Source organism: Coccinella septempunctata, chromosome 6 (assembly GCF_907165205.1).
Source record: "Coccinella septempunctata chromosome 6, icCocSept1.1, whole genome shotgun sequence".
In the NCBI taxonomy this organism is placed as follows: domain Eukaryota; kingdom Metazoa; phylum Arthropoda; class Insecta; order Coleoptera; family Coccinellidae; genus Coccinella; species Coccinella septempunctata.
In genome coordinates, this window is record NC_058194.1 from 33645948 (window position 1) to 33664446 (window position 18499).

The 18499-nt window shown below is 42.3% G+C and overlaps 2 protein-coding genes across 5 annotated transcripts in view; one reads left to right on the forward strand and one right to left on the reverse strand.

The window, feature by feature from the left end:
• Positions 1-18499, reverse strand: part of LOC123315626 — a 55290-nt gene that overhangs the window by 23996 nt on the left and 12795 nt on the right. For all 4 annotated transcript variants that reach the window (XM_044901390.1, XM_044901392.1, XM_044901391.1 and 1 more), the window contains exon 6: positions 12093-13571. In XM_044901390.1, the coding sequence (XP_044757325.1) occupies positions 12093-13571 (1479 nt within the window). The remainder of the gene's footprint in view (positions 1-12092; positions 13572-18499) is intronic.
• Positions 705-6376, forward strand: LOC123315628 (ATP-dependent translocase ABCB1-like). Its single transcript, XM_044901393.1, has 19 exons — positions 705-764; positions 830-1129; positions 1207-1307; positions 1366-1537; positions 1637-1957; positions 2011-2235; positions 2289-2414; positions 2474-2848; positions 3093-3285; positions 3344-3447; positions 3555-3713; positions 3841-3945; positions 4044-4205; positions 4389-4592; positions 4646-4887; positions 4947-5106; positions 5161-5559; positions 5778-5924; positions 5982-6376. The coding sequence occupies exons 2-19, from the start codon at positions 1019-1021 to the stop codon at positions 6180-6182; spliced, it is 3507 nt and encodes a 1168-aa protein (XP_044757328.1). The 5' UTR covers positions 705-764; positions 830-1018; the 3' UTR covers positions 6183-6376.

Here is an 18499-nt window from a genome sequence, read left to right on the forward strand (position 1 = left end):
TGGTAAATATTTGAAAAATGTTTGTTTCACAATCATTCGATGGCAATTTCCAACAACAATCTTTCATATAATTGTGGCTCACTCATAAAAAAAGGTAATGATATAGAGCACTACTACAGAATCCCCAAAATTCATATCCGTACGAAAGATCCATACCTAATTTTTCCGAATTAACTCAATGACGTATTGATTTGGCATAATAGATCGTGATTGGGTCTCAGAGATTCATACTGTTGGTCAAATTAAGATCAATTTAAGAGTGCGAATGCTGAAATTGAACCAGAATATGATATTCCACCGAGTGGCAAGCATCCAAGAGCAAGTGTTTCTCTTTATGTAAAATCAGTGTTGAAGATGAAGAATGAACTTAGAAAATCCTCCAATAAAAGGAGGAAACGCAGGAAATCTTACGTAGATTATAACAGTGACTCTGACTACGACATTTACGACGTCAAGAAACGACCAGTTCTGGAATTTGTGCCAGATACCGATGAAGAATCGGAAGATGAAAGGTGAAAGGATCCCCAGTAATCAGCCAGATTTTATTCAATTTAGTACCACCCTGTACATAATGTGATTAACCAAATCTAGAGACAATTTTGCAGGATCTGTTTGGGTCTATCCACCTTCAGTCTTGATTTGTACAAATTTCAAATGTTTTATACAATCTTGTCCCCTCTAAATCGATTTCTTTTCGCAGACAAAACCTAAAAAAAGGAACCTCAGGAGCTGCTAAGGAACAAAGTGTTTATTATTGGGAACTTGTAAGTACCTATAAGATTTAAACTTACCAAGTTTCTGAAGACTTACAACAGTGAAAAATTTACAGTATAGATTCGCGACATGTCTAGACTGGTTCTGCATTGTGATAGGAGCGACCTGCTCCATAATTTGCGCACTTTGTCTTGCCTACTTCGGAGTGATATACGGCATAGTGACAGGTTATTTCGTGGACTATATCATAGAAGTAGGCAATTCATCTATAACGCAGACTGACAAGGATCTGGCTCGAGACAACATGATCGACAAGGTTTTTCTGATGAGCATGCAGAGCATTGGCATGGGATTGTTGACCATACTGTGTCAATATATAGCAGGCGTTATGTTTACCTACAGCAGCCTTCGACAGGTGAGAACCATGTCATTTTCAGATCCTTCTTTCAAAGTGCCAAACAGAAGGATGTTCAGGTTAATTTTCCTTTCCAGACGTTCAAGATAAGGAAAATTTTCCTGGAAAAGATGCTGTGTCAGGACATCAGTTGGTACGATCTCAACAGAACAGGGGATTTTGCAACGATTTTCTCTGAGTAAAACTAACGCTAATAAAGGAAAATCGCCCTTTTGTACGACATGTCTTGCTTTCAGGAATCTGACGAAGATAGAGGACGGTATAGGGGAGAAAGTATCTCACTTCATTTACTTCGAGACGGTTTTTCTTTCTTGCGTGATTTATTCGCTCGTTCTGGCCTGGAAACTGACCCTCATCTGCTCCATTTCTCTGCCTGTCTCGACGATCATAATGGGACTTGTTTCGTGGGTAAGGAACTCGGGTTATACGGGGTGATACTTGATATATCCTTCAGAGAATCTTGTCCAAGCAAGAGTGCATATTCTGAATTAAGATTTTTCGATTTAGATCTCAACTAAGTACTCCAACAAGGAAGCAGAGTCCCATTCGAAGGCAGGAGCCATAGCAGAAGAAGTGTTCTCCGCTATAAGGACTGTGGTCGCCTTCGACGGCCAAGAAAAAGAATCCAGAAGGTACGTGGAGCCACTGAGGCAAACCATGGATTGCAACATAAAGAAGAGCTTCTGGGACGGGCTCGGAAACGGTTTTCTGTGGTTTTTCGTGTACGCCGGCTGCGCAGCGTCTTTCTACTTCGGCATCAAGATGATAATACACGACAGACATCTGTCCGTCGAAGAGAAATCTTACGACGCAATGGTAGTCGTAACTGTAAGTAGATACCTTCAAATAAGAGCTTCTCAATACTTCTAATTCATCCGCAGGTGTTCTGCGATACCTTCATAGCCTTCTGGATGTTCAGTTCCGCAGCGCCCTACTTCCAAATCTTCGGATCCGCGTGTGGAGCCGCAGCGAAGGTCTTCAAAGTCATAAACAGCGAACCGAAGATCAACAGGCCCAACCAACGAGGCTTGAAACCCAAGGGTATAAGGGGCGAGATAAGATTCAACGATGTCCACTTCAGATATCCGGCAAGATCAGACGTCAAAGTAACATCGTGACTTTTCTCACGATAACCCTTGATTCAATTCGCAAATTTCAGATTTTGAACGGTGTATCTCTGAGGATAGAACCGGGAGAGAGCGTGGCTTTCGTTGGATCTTCTGGATCGGGTAAATCTACGTGTATCCAATTGTTGCAGAGGTTTTACGATCCCATAGAAGGGGAGGTAAGTTCGTCTCACCTTTCAGTGGTTAAAATAACCCATAACTTCGTCTTCATTTGAAGGTTCTACTAGACAACAACAATTTGAAGGATCTCAACCTGAATTGGCTCCGATCCAACATAGGTATAGTTGGACAGGAACCAGCCCTGTTCGCTACAACCATTTCCGAGAATATTCGTTATGGCAAACTCTCAGCCACTCAAGAAGACATAGAAAAGGCTGCGAAGAAGGCTAACGTCCATAAATTCATCAAGGGGCTGCCAAATGGTTACGATACCGTTATTGGCGAGAGAGGCACCCAGCTTTCTGGTGGGCAAAAACAAAGGATAGCCATTGCTAGAGCCTTAGTTGCTCAACCTTCGATCTTGCTGTTAGACGAAGCAACTTCTGCTCTTGACACGACAAGCGAAGCTGAAGTTCAAGCGGCATTGGATTCAGTAAGTACCTACCTACCACAGGGTGAAATCATCTTGTTTCTTAACATAGATCGAGGTAGATTCAAGGGGTAACATTATCATTGGAGTCAATGCACCGAAAATTCGAATTTATTCTGATACCATTCATTAGTTTCGAATCTTCGAGCCTCTGTTTGGGCTGTAACAAGCAATTTCTCCAAAGGATCATCAGTATTTCGGACGTATCGAACGATCCTGCAAAATTTAATGGATTTCTTTGCTGCAGGTCAGCGCAGAATGCACGACCATCATCGTGGCCCACAGGCTATCGACGGTGAGGAACGTAAATAGGATATTCGTCTTTTCCAAGGGTGAGATCGTCGAGGAAGGCACCTATCAGCAACTTATAGACTCGAAAGGAGTCTTCTACAACCTCGTGAAATCCCAAGAAGTGAACCACGCCACTGCGGACGACGAAAGTGGGTCACTACGATTAGCATAACGCCTTTACGTCAAAGTGTCTATGATGTGTTTCAGAAAAAACCACGGCTTCCAATGAATACGAGATGCAGCCTCGAGATGGAGGAGCTCGTTATAGGAGGGACTCCGGGATGGATGTACACAAGTTCCGACACAGGGATGTGAGTGTATTAGCTTCGTTTCAAAATTGAAATTTGAGAATCTAGAAGATTCTAGCTTTCTCGTCATAATGATGCATCAACCAGCCAACAGATCGATACCTTTTCAGAGCATATCCGTCGAAGAATACGGTCCTTTCGCGACCTTCCTCAAGGTGCTCAAACTGAACAAACCAGAATGGTTCTGGATTTTCTTGGGATGCTTATCATCTCTTCTCATAGGATGCACATTGCCTGCCTATTCAATCCTTTTTGGGGACGTGGCTGGAGTGAGTTTTACTATATCAATTTCCTGCTTAATGAGAAACTGGAAATGATCATATCTGATCTGTTTCTCAAGCTGACATCTCACCCCTTTCTCAAGTTTTCGATCAGCAGAATACTATTATGTTGCAGATCTTGGCTGAACAAGACGATGATATTCTTATGGGATCAACTAGTTACATATGTCTGCTATTTGTGCTCTTGGCAATAGTGGCGCTGTTATTGTACATTGTACAGGTGAGTTTTCAAAGACCAACATGAGTGAATACATACTAGAGGCTTTCCTAAATCTAACTCCATATATTTGCCAAGTTTTCTCTCCAAATCCTTTTCAGATGTATTCTTTTGGAGTGGTCGGCGAAAATTTATCGATCAGGATACGCGAAAAACTCTTTGACGCCATCCTAAGCATGGAGATTGGGTGGTTTGACAGAAAAGAAAACGGCGTCGGGGCATTGTGTGCCAAACTTTCCAGCGATACAGCGGAGATGCAAGGGGTAAGTCCACTCCGCAGTCCTCATAACTACAAAACTCCGATATTTATTCATAACTCTGAACTGGGTGAGCAGTAATGGATTGGGGAAAACTTAAATTGCACGACTCGATATCTCTGGCGAACAGGGAAAAGTTATTCGTTTCATTGAAGATATGCAAATTGATGTCCAAAACTTTTCATCCAGGTATCTGGAATGCCTGTTGGAACCATCCTACTGTCCCTGTGCACTCTGATCATCTCCAACGGCTTAGCTATCTATTTCCATTGGAAACTAGCCTTAGTTATGATAGTATTCGTACCGTTAATCTTCATCGGGGTGTATTTCGAACAAAAAATCATCAACGGTGATTCAGATTTGAAGTATAACCAACTGCAAAGATCAGCATCGGTGAGAACATCAAATAATCATGATATTTCAAATATAACGCAACATATTTCTAGGTTGCAGTGGAAGCCATAGGAAACATAAGGACTGTAGCCTCCCTCAGTTGTGAAAGGGTCATTTGTAGCTTATACAACGAAGAGCTGAAGGTTTACGTGCAAACAGCCAAACGTAAATCGCACTTTAGATCGTTCATGCTCGGCTTCTCCAGAAGTTTGGTCTATTTTTCTTACGCTGCCGGCATGTACTACGGTGCCAAATTGATTGCCGACGAAAAAACCCCCTATGGAACAGTCCTCAAGTGAGTAACCATTCGTCCATGTCCAGATTGTCAGCATGAGAAACATTCTACCATTCCAGAGTTTGCGAATTGGTGGTCTACGGCTCGTGGGCTTTGGGAAACGCCTTCGCATTTGCCCCCAACCTCCAGAAGGGCATTGCAGCAGCCCAACGCGTCTTTACATCTATAGAAAGACAGCCCAAGATAAGGAACGTAAAGTATGCCTCTAAGAGACCTTGGGTACGTGTCAACAACTCAGGAAAACATCCAGAACTCAGAAATTTGATTTTTCAGGAAAAGGGCGAGATAGAATACTCTCAGGTATATTTCTCCTATCCCACCAGACCAGAAATACCGATCCTGAGGAATTTAGACCTGAAGATACCGCCGGGAAAGACCATAGCCCTGGTAGGTTCGAGCGGATGCGGCAAAAGCACCATCATCCAACTCTTGGAGAGGTTTTACGACCCTACGGTCGGAGAAGTGAGCATCGACGATTCCGACGTGGGCGTCATGGACCTGCAGCATCTCAGAGCCCAGTTCGCCATAGTTTCCCAAGAGCCGAACCTATTCGATATGACGATAGCCGAGAACATAGCCTATGGCGTGAATCAGAAGACGACCACCATGGCTGAGATAGTTCAGGCGGCCAAGAACGCCAACATACACGAGTTCATCGCTTCACTTCCTCTGGTATGAATTTATTCACCTCATTTACAGATTTTTCAATATTTCCCTAGGGTGTGTGGCTTGGAAATATTGTGGTAGTTGGACCAAAGGTACTGTAGACCTGGCCAAACTGATGACATGATTACTACTTCTACAACTTCTTCATTTTTCTTTCTGGATTGTCTCAAAGTTCGGTAGAAGAGTATGACCATTGAGCGATAACTGCTGAAACTTGTTCCCAGGGTTACGAAACTCGCTTGGGGACCAAAGGAGCTCAGCTTTCCGGAGGGCAGAAACAGAGGATAGCCATAGCGAGGGCTCTCATCAGGAACCCGAGGATCCTCCTCCTAGACGAGGCCACTTCAGCCCTAGACAACGAAAGCGAGAAGGTAAAAAAATGTAGGTTGTTATCCCAGTACCAAGTGGACCTCTGTGGCTTGTTGCAGGTCGTCCAAGAGGCCCTGGACAAGGCCAGGAAAGATCGCACTTGCATAGTGATAGCCCATCGACTGACGACAGTGCAAGACGCCGACCTGATATGCGTGCTGAACAAAGGTCAGGTGGTGGAGATGGGAAGACATCACGAGCTGATAGAGAAAGGTGGACATTACTACGAATTCTACAGGCTCCAATCGACCGTGGCTTAGGGGGAATTCTAGGACGGAATTATCTGCGGACTATCGAAAGTCGAGAGCGAAACCGCAAGCCAGAATGATCGGGAAGAATTTTTTCGTTTCGTACGAGTTGATTCGAGACTGCTCCGATAGTTGTTACAGTTTCATACGGCAAATGTTGCTTTCCCTATGTTTAATTTCAGAATAAAATAAGTTATGAAAAGACAGAGAGTGTTCTAAGTTCTAACTGGTGTCGTTATCTATATATTTTTTCATAATGTAATGAATCATGAACCCTAAGACAAGGTCCTGCCTACATCTTGCTCATTTCGAAATACACTGCGCAAAAAAATTAACGCACATTATGGAAATCTCAAATTTATTCTACCACTGAGGGTGTTCTCAATGATAATTATTTTTATCAAAATTATGCATGCATATGTTATCCACTTTCAACGGTTTTCTTCAATACAGATGTTTTTTCCCAGCAGGAATAAAAAAAGATGATATTATCAGATTTTGAATGTATTGGCTCCATTCTAAATTCGATCAATTCTAGTGATCAATAGTTTTTCTTTCGTTTGATTTTCTACACTCGATCGCTATGCAACGCGAAACACGCAATTTGACCCAAGAGGAATGCGCCCAAGCGGTAGTTTTGCGAGAAGAAGGGTGGACATACACAAGAATTGCAGAAAGGTTTGGAGTTTCCCATACAAGTGTGTTCAGAATGTTGCAGCGATTCAGGGAGACAGGTATGAATGTCCGAAGACCAGGACAGGGTAGACCACGGGTAACAACTGCCATTCAAGAACGTTACTTGAGAGTTTCTTCGTTGAGACAACGGTTTGCAACCGCTCGCCACCTTCAAATTCAGCTTGAGCAAACTCATGAGGTGCAAATTAGCACTCAGACAATATTAAATCGCCTAAGGGAATATGATTTAAGGCCTCGTGTCGCGGCAAGAGGCCCAACTTTTACCCCAGCCCATCGAAGGGCGCGTTTGGATTTTGCGAGAGAGCATATCCATTGGGAAGAGGCCGATTGGGAAAGAGTTCTCTTCACAGATGAGTCTAGATTCTGCCTCTAACATTGTCATCGACGTTCCCTTGTATACAGACGACCACATGAAAGATATGCTCATGTCAATGTCCTGAATACTACTGGTTTAGGGGGAGGATCGATTATGGTATTGGTGGAATATCTTTGACTGCTCGCACAGACTTAGTGGTCGTTGATAATGGAGCTATGAATGCAGATAAGTATATAAGGAACATTCTTGAAGAGCATGTTGTGCCATTTGCCCCATACATTGGTGAAAATTTCTTTTTTATGGACGATAATGCCAGACCCCATCGTGCGCGCATCGTTCAGGAGTACCTTGAAGAGGTTGAAGTCTCTCAAATGGAATGGCCAGCAAGAAGTCCAGATCTCAATCCGATTGAGCAGGTTTGGACAGCCTCAATAGAAGACTGAGAAGTTCAGAAAATCATCCAGCTACTCTTAATGACTTGGGAATCCAACTCGGAGAAATCTGGAAAGGATTAGATCAGAACATTTTAAGATCACTCATTTTGAGTATGAACCGTCGTTACCGAGCTGTAATTAACGCAAGGGGTGGAAATACCAAGTATTAAATCACTTATCAGCATTTCAGTATTTTGAAAATTGTTCGTTTCTCTTCTTTCACATAAGATTCGGTGAAATCCTGAATTTTTCTTCCATTTAATGTGTCTTGTTTCGTTCAAAACCTTCTCGAGAGAACATAAAAATAAGTTATAAAGTCAATGTAGAGTTAACTTTCATTAAAATTGAGATTTTCAGAATGTGCGTTAATTTTTTTGCGCAGTGTAAATGAATAGGTCATGTTTCTTAATTGAATATTTATTTTTTGGACTATTATTTCAACATACTAATGAAACTCTGGAACAGGGCAAAAAAAAAGGTTGAAGAAGTTTCTGATGAGTAGGATGCTTAGCTGCATTTCGTTTATTCAGGATAAGAGGAAAGATGCAGTTCCAGTTGCCTAGAAAAACGAGTCTATTTTTTTAATCAATACTCTGTATCGCTGACATTCAAAAGAATATATATTATATTTCGAAAATACATCGATTAATCTTCTCGAATTATTTTCGAAATCTGTTTCTCCATTTATACCTTGAATGGAAAGATTGTGACTCGTTTTCATGAAACAGTAAGTACAACCTCGATAGTGAACTGAATATTGAAACGAAGTTTGAAGCACGCGTCACTGAAGAACCTTGGGAATATGTTAATACCATATCATATGAACCTGTATAGCTCTTTCGTTTATATATGACTAAGAATCCAATTAACAATTATGCAAAGCAAAAACAGCTCATCTTTTCATAATATGGAGTCTAATGAACGTCATTATGTACCTAGGACTGAAATAACGCATCTCAGCGTTCCATTTCATCATTTTCGATTACACTTTTAGATAATAATTAATTCGGGGGTATCGATGAAGAACTAATTAACGAAGGATATCCTCTTGAAGAAAAAAAATTTGGAAAACTCAAGAATATTTTTTATATTCTGATATATAATATGAATCTCTTCCATCTATTTCCTAGGTTCCGTTTCAACATTTCAGTATCTGAAGATCGAAAATCGTGCAAACGATGGTATTATAATTATCAGGAACGTTATATAACTCAACGTAAATAATAAGGTTTCGCAATTACGGGATTCTCGTCGAGCAAACTAACGTAACGTTATTACAGAAACAGAACTCGAGAACATTGGAAAATATCAGAGGTTGAAGTCGAGTTACTTAACCGTAAAGGGATTTTGAAAGGTTCCCTGAAAAGGTACAATCAGAACTTGACAATGCTGGATTCGTATCGATTTCAGTTTCACTAAATCTGTGAATGACATCGAGGGGCTTGAATGTCAACACTTAGGAGCTCATTTTGAGAAGTGCAAAATTGAGCCAACAGACAAGAATAAATTCAGTGAATCAAAGACTGCGATCAGCATTTCGATTTAATTTCAAATCAGGACACGCTGTATAACATTTTCTTACATAAAAAAAGAGCAAATCGAAATACTAATCACTTCCTAGCCTGCCCACTTCCTTTCTGCTATTCAGTTTCGAAATATTAGTCATTGACGAATTCTCCGAATTTTGGCATACTTGAGCATTACTGACTGTTCCTCTAGGTACTCGAATACAAAACCTTTGTAATTTACGGATGTACCTTCAAAGATTTTGAATAGAAAGTGACCAAAAGGTCTCTAGGTACAACAGAGACAAACTCATCTATCCTCCTAATTATATTCTAGAGTTTGTTCGTATTTGCGCCGACAGGCATCTCAAGAAATGTAACTGTGAAATTTCAAGACAGATATCTGATGTTGTTTCATCTCGCAGTCTGATAATTCGCAATAGGTGGGTATACTTTGATCTTGTACACCTTAGGTGGGTAACTAAATGTCGAACAGTGCAGTGCAACGACCTAGAAAAAGTCGTAAAATGGTTTCAAGGAGAACTGAACGTTTTTCAGGTCGATAATACTAGAATCGAACTATAAAGCATCGTATTATGTCCATAACCGATCGGAAATCACCTGAAATAGAGTTCTTATCTGGCGATTTCGTTCACATCGGCCAATGGAAACTTTCATGCACCGTGTACTATCTATAAATCGAAAGTTATGAAACTCTTGCGAATTGTCCTGTGAGAAACCGGATCCTTTCGATTAGGATTTCAACGGGATTTGACGCAGGAAGCAGTCGTTTTTTCCGTAAATAATTGATATTGACCAAGAACTAGTAGGTGCTGAAACACGAACTTAGCAATTTGCATTTCCCACCAATATACACTTTTTTTCGAAACGTAAAGCATATCTACGATTCAGCCTGATTACTTATTGTGGAGTGCGTCCAAAATTCTGAACTTCCAAGATTCCATATCCCCTTTCACGTTATTTTTTAGAGTAGTCAATACACCAGTCTGCCAACCACAGCATCATTGGTTCACATGACAAGATCCGTTGATTCGAAAGTGATTAGATGAATATCAATAAGATGAATATGTCGCCTATCAGCTTATCGAAAAAATTCCATCATAACGATCGATGATTAGAAATGTTTTCGAGATATTTCTGAACGATGTTCGATATCCAAAGTGATAAGATCCAAGGTAAATAAAAGCAGTGGGCGTTTGCAATTTAATCCTGAACAAATGGAGTTTCATACACACATGTAAATGTTTATCGATGGATGTGTTATTTGCATTCTGTTCGTACAGAGCGAGGTTAATAAATTTGGCTTTCTATCGTGTGACAATAAGCTTGAAAATGTTATGATTCGACGAGAAAGAAATGTTCAACTGTACAGGGTGGGCAAAATTCGTTGTCTACTGAGAGGATCTCGAGAACTATAGCAGCTAGAAGAAAACGGATGATACATTTTTGAGCTCATTTTCGGAGAAACAAAGAATGGTGAAAAGCAGCCTTCTACCATACTTCGTTTTTGAGTTTGACAATTTCGTTCTTATAACTTTTTTGTCTTTAAAGTTACAAATCTGAAACTTGAACCTTCTACAGGCACTTTCTTCACGTAGAATCCACTGATGAGCTCAAAATATTTTTCCATTTCGAATCATTAGGTGAACTTCCATTTTTTCAAATGCAAACTTTTATTGAATTTGTTATTTTTGAATTGGAAAGAAATCTTTTGTCAGTAGATTCCACGTACGAAAGTGCCTAAGAAAGTTCAAGTTTCAGATCTGTAACTTCAAAGAGAAAAAAGTTACGAGAACTTTTCGAAATCGTCAAAATCCCAATTTTTGTTTACAACTCGAAATCTAAAAATGATAGGCCGATTCTGTTTTCAGGTTTGGATTAGTCAGGAAAAAAGAGTTAGAGAATGTGCCATCTGTTTCCTTCCAGCTGCTATAGTTCTGGAGATCTCTCTCAGTAGACAACGAACTTTGCCCACTCTGTATATTCGAGTCGTATATTCTTCCCAACAAATGAATAAATTTCTCCTTTTGTCATTTTTTTAAATTAGTCTAGACTGAAAAGATACAGGTTGTCCAAATGTAAGGATTATATCAATTTTTTTGTATGTCCAAAGCGACCGATTCAAATGAATTGAATTTTGTTTCACCTTTACTCAATATATTTTTGAGTATAGTTGTTCAGTAATTCAACTAGTTATCTAGGAAGGTAGTTGGCGTAAGATTCTTCTCGAAATGATCTCACAAATTCAGAAAAATATTCGAAAATCTGACTCCATAGCTTCGAGAGCTCGCTCCAAAGAGTTCCTCACACATTGCAGACAATTTTTAGCAAATCCAAGTTCGAAAATGATCCCTACTGCCATTTGAGATCGTTCAGGAACATGCCACCCTACTTAGTTATCCCTAAAATGGACCTGTTTCGAAGTTACCCTAAGAAATATTCTGTATTGTTCGTATTAACCACCTGGTGCGGGTACAATCCTAAAATTATTCAAAGTGCCTGAATGATCTTACAAATTCAGAAAAATATTCGAATAGCTTCGAGAGCTCGCTCCAAAGAGTTCCTCACACATAACAGACATTTTTTAGCAAATCCAAGTTGGAAAATGATCCCTACTGCCATTTGAGATCGTTCAGGAACATGCCACCCTACTTAGTTATCCCTAAAATGGACCTGTTTCGAAGTTACCCTAAGAAATATTCTGTATTGTTCGTGTTAAGCACCTGGTGCAGGTACAATCCTAGAATTATTCAAAGTGCCATGACCTACTTGACGATAAATTTCGATAAACGCTCGTGAGATAAAATTTTCCACCTGAACTTCGTCATTATCGTTGATATTATCTGTGAAAATACTTTGGAATTTCGAAAAACGATGGAAAGACCGTAGAAAAGTTCTTGTTTACAAAGTCTTCTCTCAAGCCCCTACCAAACAAAGCCCCACCACTCACCTGTCCGTCCGTCTATCTCTCGCCTATCCTCCTCCTGCCAATTCGTGTGCTGCACCACCACGTCGGGCGTCGCGGCGTACCGCGTCGCGTTCGACGTCACGACGCTCACCTGTTGTTGATACGACGACGGTTCCTGCGTAATCATCACGAGACTCGTGTACCTCGCGGCATTCCGACCGCCGCCACCTTCCGCCGTGACTGAGACACCTGGTGGCGACCGCACCGCTCCGGCACTACGCGACGACGAGGACGGCGACGATCTCCCGTCCCCCACCACCTCCGCGGACCGGTCTTCCTCCGGGATCGCCCTCACGTTCTGCAGGACCACCGTGCAGTCCAGCTCGGTGTCGGTGTCGTTGTCCGATGAGTCCGTGTCGCTCGAGGAAGACGTGGAGCGTCGCGACGCGGAGTCGTCCATGTTCACGACGAAAACCTTGGAGAACCTCTTGGATTTCTGGTCGGTGCCGGTGTCGTCGCTGTCCGATGTGGTAGACGCTCCGCCTTCATCTTCGTCTTCGTCGCAACTGCTGAGGTTGCTGCTGGGGAGGGCGTCGTCCCCGTCGCTTTCACCGTTCACGTTGTACACTCTGGTGACGCGGCTCTTTCTCCTCTCGTTGTATTCCGAGTCGTCCGTCTCGGTCGAAGAGGTGGACGACGAATCCTGGTTTAGATTCTCGGAGTCCAGGTACCCCGTAACGTCCTCGTCGACTAGAGGCACCTCCGGTGGCGTTTTGGCTCGATCTTCCATATCGCTACGCGAACGCACCACCGTCTCATCCTCGACGTTTGCCACGACTGACTGCTGCGATGTTACCACGCTCTGTGACTCGGAATCGCTGAATTGTGTCGGCGTCGTTAACTGTTCGCCGACCAGAAGCGGCCACATCAGGGCGGCCGTGTTCAAGAACGGCCATAAGTTACGCGGAAACACCCTCAGTCTGGCCAGGGCCTGTTCGCAACCCGGCTGGTTGGCGAAGAACCTGCTGGCCTCCTGCGCGGTCCACATGGTCGGTACGGGAACGGGTATCGGCACCGGTACCGGTATCGGGATGTACTGCGTCGGCGCGCCGCAACTCCGACAAGGCTGCACCTCCTTCTCCACCTTATGCTTGCACCTCAACGCCCCTTCTTCCATCCCCTTCTCGTAAATGCTATCCGAGGAAGCTGGAGACTCCGTTTCCATCCTGGCGTAGTCGTCGTCATCCGACTCCCTGACTCCCTTCCGGTAGACCAACGGGGAACCGGACGGGGACTCGAACGGACCCCTGCGGTACACCCTCGGCGAGGGCCTGGCCGCTCCCGGCTCGAAATAATCCCAGTCGCACTCCTCTATCGGGAAACTGGACGCGGTGGACGAGCTGTCGTTGTCGTCCAGGTCCTCCTCCTTGGAGGAACTGTCGCTGCTGATGAAGACGAGACGGTACTCGTCGTGGTCGGGTATCAGGACGTCGTTGGGCTCGGACTCGCATCGACGTCGACCTGTTGGAACGAGGCGAGAATGTGTACATGCGAACGGATCGTCGTTTTCGACCTCCACCGGGTTAGTGCGACGCCCACGAGGCATGGGAGGCTGTTATGGGCATACGCCGGGTGGTAACATTTCGTTAGTGATATCATACACCTTCGTCGAGTCGGTTGTTCGGATGTCGCTGGTTAGTTTTCGTTATTTATCGTTATTGGTTAGGCGAGGTCGTGTGTTATGAGCTATATACCCGTACATCTAACAACAACATTATGGAACGTGTCTTGTGCGAGTTAGTCGACTTATTGAAAGAATGGAGCTACATCTACATATTTTACTTAAGAATTACCTACTCAAGTTAAATCTACTAAAGCGCTGAAGTGCTACACAAAAAAAAAATCCACTTGCAAGTCGGAATTCTGAGATACAAGTCAAAATTCTGACTTGCAACTCCGAATTCTGATATACAAGTCAGAATTCCGACATACAAGTCGGGAATTCTGAGATACAAGTCAGAATTCCGACATACAAGTCGGGAATTCTGAGATACAAGTCGGAAATTCTGAGATACAAGTCGGAATTCTGAGATACAAGTCGGAATTCTGAGATACAAGTCGGAATTCTGAGATACAAGTCGGAATTCTGAGATACAAGTCGGAATTCTGAGATACAAGTCGGAATTCTGAGTTACAAGTCGGAATTCTGAGTTACAAGTCGTAATTCTGAGATACAATTCGGAATTCCGACTTGCAAGTCGGAATTCTGAGTTACAAGTCGGAATTCTGAGATACAAGTCGGAATTCTGAGATACAAGTCGGAATTCTGAGATACAAGTCGGAATTCTGAGATACAAGTCGGAATTCTGAGATACAAGTCGGAATTCTGAGTTACAAGTCGGAATTCTGAGTTACATGTCGTAATTCTGAGATACAATTCGGAATTCCGACTTGCAAGTCGGAATTCTGAGATACAAGTCGGAATTCTGAGATACAAGTCGGAATTCTGAGTTACAAGTCGGAATTCTGAGTTACAAGTCGTAATTCTGAGATACAATTCGGAATTCCGACTTGCAAGTCGGAATTCTGAGATACAAGTCGGAATTCTGAGATACAAGTCGGAATTCTGAGTTACAAGTCGGAATTCTGAGTTACAAGTCGTAATTCTGAGATTCAATTCGGAATTCCGACTTGCAAGTCGGAATTCTGAGTTACAAGTCGGAATTCTGAGATACAAGTCGGAATTTTGAGATGCAAGGCAGAAGGAGGGCTAAAATAGGTCTAATGACTTTTGTTTTTTTGCATTCGATCCGTGAATGTGTTTTTGGCTTCATGGAGGAATTTTGGATGAATGAAATGATATTTTTTTTTCTCTTTGGTTGCACCATAGCTGAGCTCTCCCAAAGCTTCGTGCTCAGTGCTTGTGAAAGCGGGAGAGGAGTATTTTTGTACTCCCGAGAATTATGCTCCCGGGAACTTTTCAAAACCTTTCTTAGTGCTCAGTGATTCGAGCACTTTATCGAAATTCCTACATCCAGTTTCATAATCAAGTTCAAAGTCACTTTAAGTTTCTTTTAGTGTCAGTTTCGGTAGGGTTGAAGAAAAGCTTTAAAATTGAAGGGGCATTAAGTTTGATTATGAAACTAACCGTTAGTCCTTAGTAATCCCTATAAAGTGCACGCGAGGGGCCTTCGGAAATCGTGTCAAAACACGAAGAAGCGATCGACTTATTGTCACCCTACGAGCATACATGGATACTACAGATATATTATATATTATCATATTATCCTGATTCCCCGTAGTTAACGACGAACCCCTCAGAAGCTCTGTGATCTTGTCAGAATCAATAACGTCCGATGAAAATTTCGAAAGAAGAGAGATGAGACAAATCTGCTGTATAGAGGACATTTTGCTAACATGATTCGGCAACCATCGAATGCAATAAACCAATGTCATTCGACCAATTCTAGCCCCACTACTGTATTGCATCTCAGAATTAGAATTCTGACTTGTAACTCAGAATTCCGACTTGTAACTCAGAATTCCGACTTGTAACTCAGAATTCCGACTTGTAACTCAGAATTCCGACTTGTAACTCAGAATTCCGACTTGTAACTCAGAATTCCTACTTGTAACTCAGAATTCCGACTTGTAACTCAGAATTCCGACTTGTAACTCAGAATTCCGACTTGTAACTCAGAATTCCGACTTGTAACTCAGAATTCCTACTTGTAACTCAGAATTCCGACTTGTATCTCAGAATTCCGACTTGTATCTCAGAATTCCGACTTGTATCTCAGAATTCCGACTTGTAACTCAGAATTCGGACTTGCAAGTCGGAATTCCGACCTGTTGTACTTGCCTATCTCATAAAGTCCTCTACGCAGTATGATCTAGAGAGTTTGTTTCGATGGCAGCACCGACTTATCGATACTTCATAGAACCGTGAATTCCCAGACATATGTTGATGAAGTTGTCAATTGCCTGTATGTCCCAGAGGGGTTATAATTTTTTTTCCCGCACTCCGCTTCGAACGTTCATTAGTGGAAAAATAACGAACGGAAAAAGAGAGAAGTTATGACGAGTGCCGGCTTATTTTTCTCGGTTAAACGATTGGAAATAAAAATGAAACCTCTTTTTCCGCGTCTGTCGTCCGACCGCCTCTGGGGATTTTCATCGGGTTTTCCAATAAACTCGACAGACGTTCGGTTCTGCCTCAATTAATTAGACAGAATCGACCAGGAGGAATCCTCTCATCCGGATGTTATCAATATGGAAGTCCCGCGTATGTTTCAGTGGAAAATGCAAATGATCCTTTGTTGACGAATGTGTACGAGGGCAGTGGCGTGGAATTGGATTGTTATTTCGCGGTTAGGAAAACATGCTTCGAATTTGGCGCTAATTGGATGGTTATTATACAGAGAGTATATTTTTCATCAGAAAAAATAAGTCTATTTCATTCCAGAATCGTTATCGATTACTAGATTATATCTAGTAAACACTCGAGAAGATCAAATCTATATGAAACACACGCACAATCAACTATACAGTAGATTAAAAAAATCCTGCCTACGTCACTGAGTCCACCCATGTTTCCCAAAGCTCAGATCGGGAAAATAATGCTACAAATTATATCAGATCTCACGCAGTACCCCGATATTGTTCTCCCTGTGTCTCAGAAATTAATTTCACTTCCCATTTCTAATTATCCAGTAATTGTTGTTGAAATCGTCATCAGTGACGCTCATCGGGAATCGTGCCACCTGATAATAATTCCCAGACTCATGCATAATGCATAAAATACGAATTATCGGTCTAACCGTCCCACTGGCGGGCCCAGGAAACGAAACAACAGGTAAATCACCCATCGTTTCGATCGTTTCTACCTGTAGAGAGAGCTGTATGCTCGGTGCTCGGTTGTCGACCGGTTAAGGGGGCCCCTACACGTCAGGGTCTCTCCGAACCTGCTCGACCGTTCGTTAAAGACATAGGAGTGGTAGTCACGTCTTACAAATTCAGTAGAAGACTGTTTCGGTAGGATGACAGCCTTACAGCGAATACAGAATGACAGGTACTCCTATGCTTTCTTAAGCATAGTTGAAATAAGTCTACTTGAAGCCAATCTAACATCCAGACAACTAGTACTACTGTGCATCCGCCATATTCATAAGAAATCGCCGCTCTGTTCAGAAAGTCCATATTTTTCGATCGGGGTTGAGAATCATCAACTCTCAGAGATACGTTAATGGGGAATTCTCCACAATTTGCGTTATCACAGCATGTGCAAGTTCAAACTGAATAATTATGAGTTTCATTCATGAATTTTTCAAATGCACCGCGGAAACTATTCAAAATCATTCTTCAAATATGAGGTTTTAAAATTTAAATCGCTTCGTTTCAAATTTACGATTTGGCAACAGCGCCTACTGGAAAATAAAAAGAACAAGGGCTTGTTTATAAAATAACAACTGTTGATTCACAGCCACCATAAGGCGCGTACTCGCTGGCGAGCCTCAACAGCAACCAGCAATAAAAATCCCATAAAATGTTACGACCTTAATCGTTCGTCGCAGACTTCATAGACAGCCATCTTTGTCTATCTCATCAAGATAGTGCATTTGTGGTCCTTTGTTATCAACGTATATTTCAGTCGATGTTGCCAACATGTGCAATAGTACCGAAACGCTTTAAATTTTAAATACCCATTTTGATTTTTCATTTTAAAGTACTTGAAATTTTTTTTGGGAAACGGTTGAAATGGTTATTTCAAAGATATTCCATAAAAAAGACATCATTTTCGTCAGGAGGAGTATTCCCTATTGAGTTGCCAATTGTTTAATCCACCCATTTGTCGAGAATTTCGTTTTTCTGCTACAGAAAAGCAGGGTATTCCACGTCTCTCGTTACCCTCAAGATCCCCCGATCTAAATCCAGCCGAGCACACTTGGGACCAATTAAAGTTAAGCCTGCCTCGAATCCATTGGTACAAACGGACATATCCGACGTATCTAAACGTAATACGTGTATTCGGGGTGCCTCATTCTTGTTTTTCAATCCACCAACATCTACCGAAAGTTCAGAATTTACAGAAAATCGATAAGATCCCTCCCTCGGCGAATCATTCCGAGTTTACCGACAAGTCGTACGGCGGATCCGCCAGTCCGTCCCGAGCCTAAGCGGCCAGATGAGACGTAGGCAACTTTTAATACAACGGTAATTGCTCGGGTGTACCTGCACACCTGCCGCCCAGCTACTTCGTTACGAACTCGGATGAATAACTAATTATTGAGGGGGCAAATTGAAAGAGGAGCGACACTTTGAGGTATGCAACAATAATAATTGAACGATCGGTCCCCGGAATCAATTAGTAACGTATTGCCTCGTGATCTAGGTCTTCGTTATCGCCGGAATCGAAAAGACATCAAACGAGCTCGCCAAACACGTGCCAG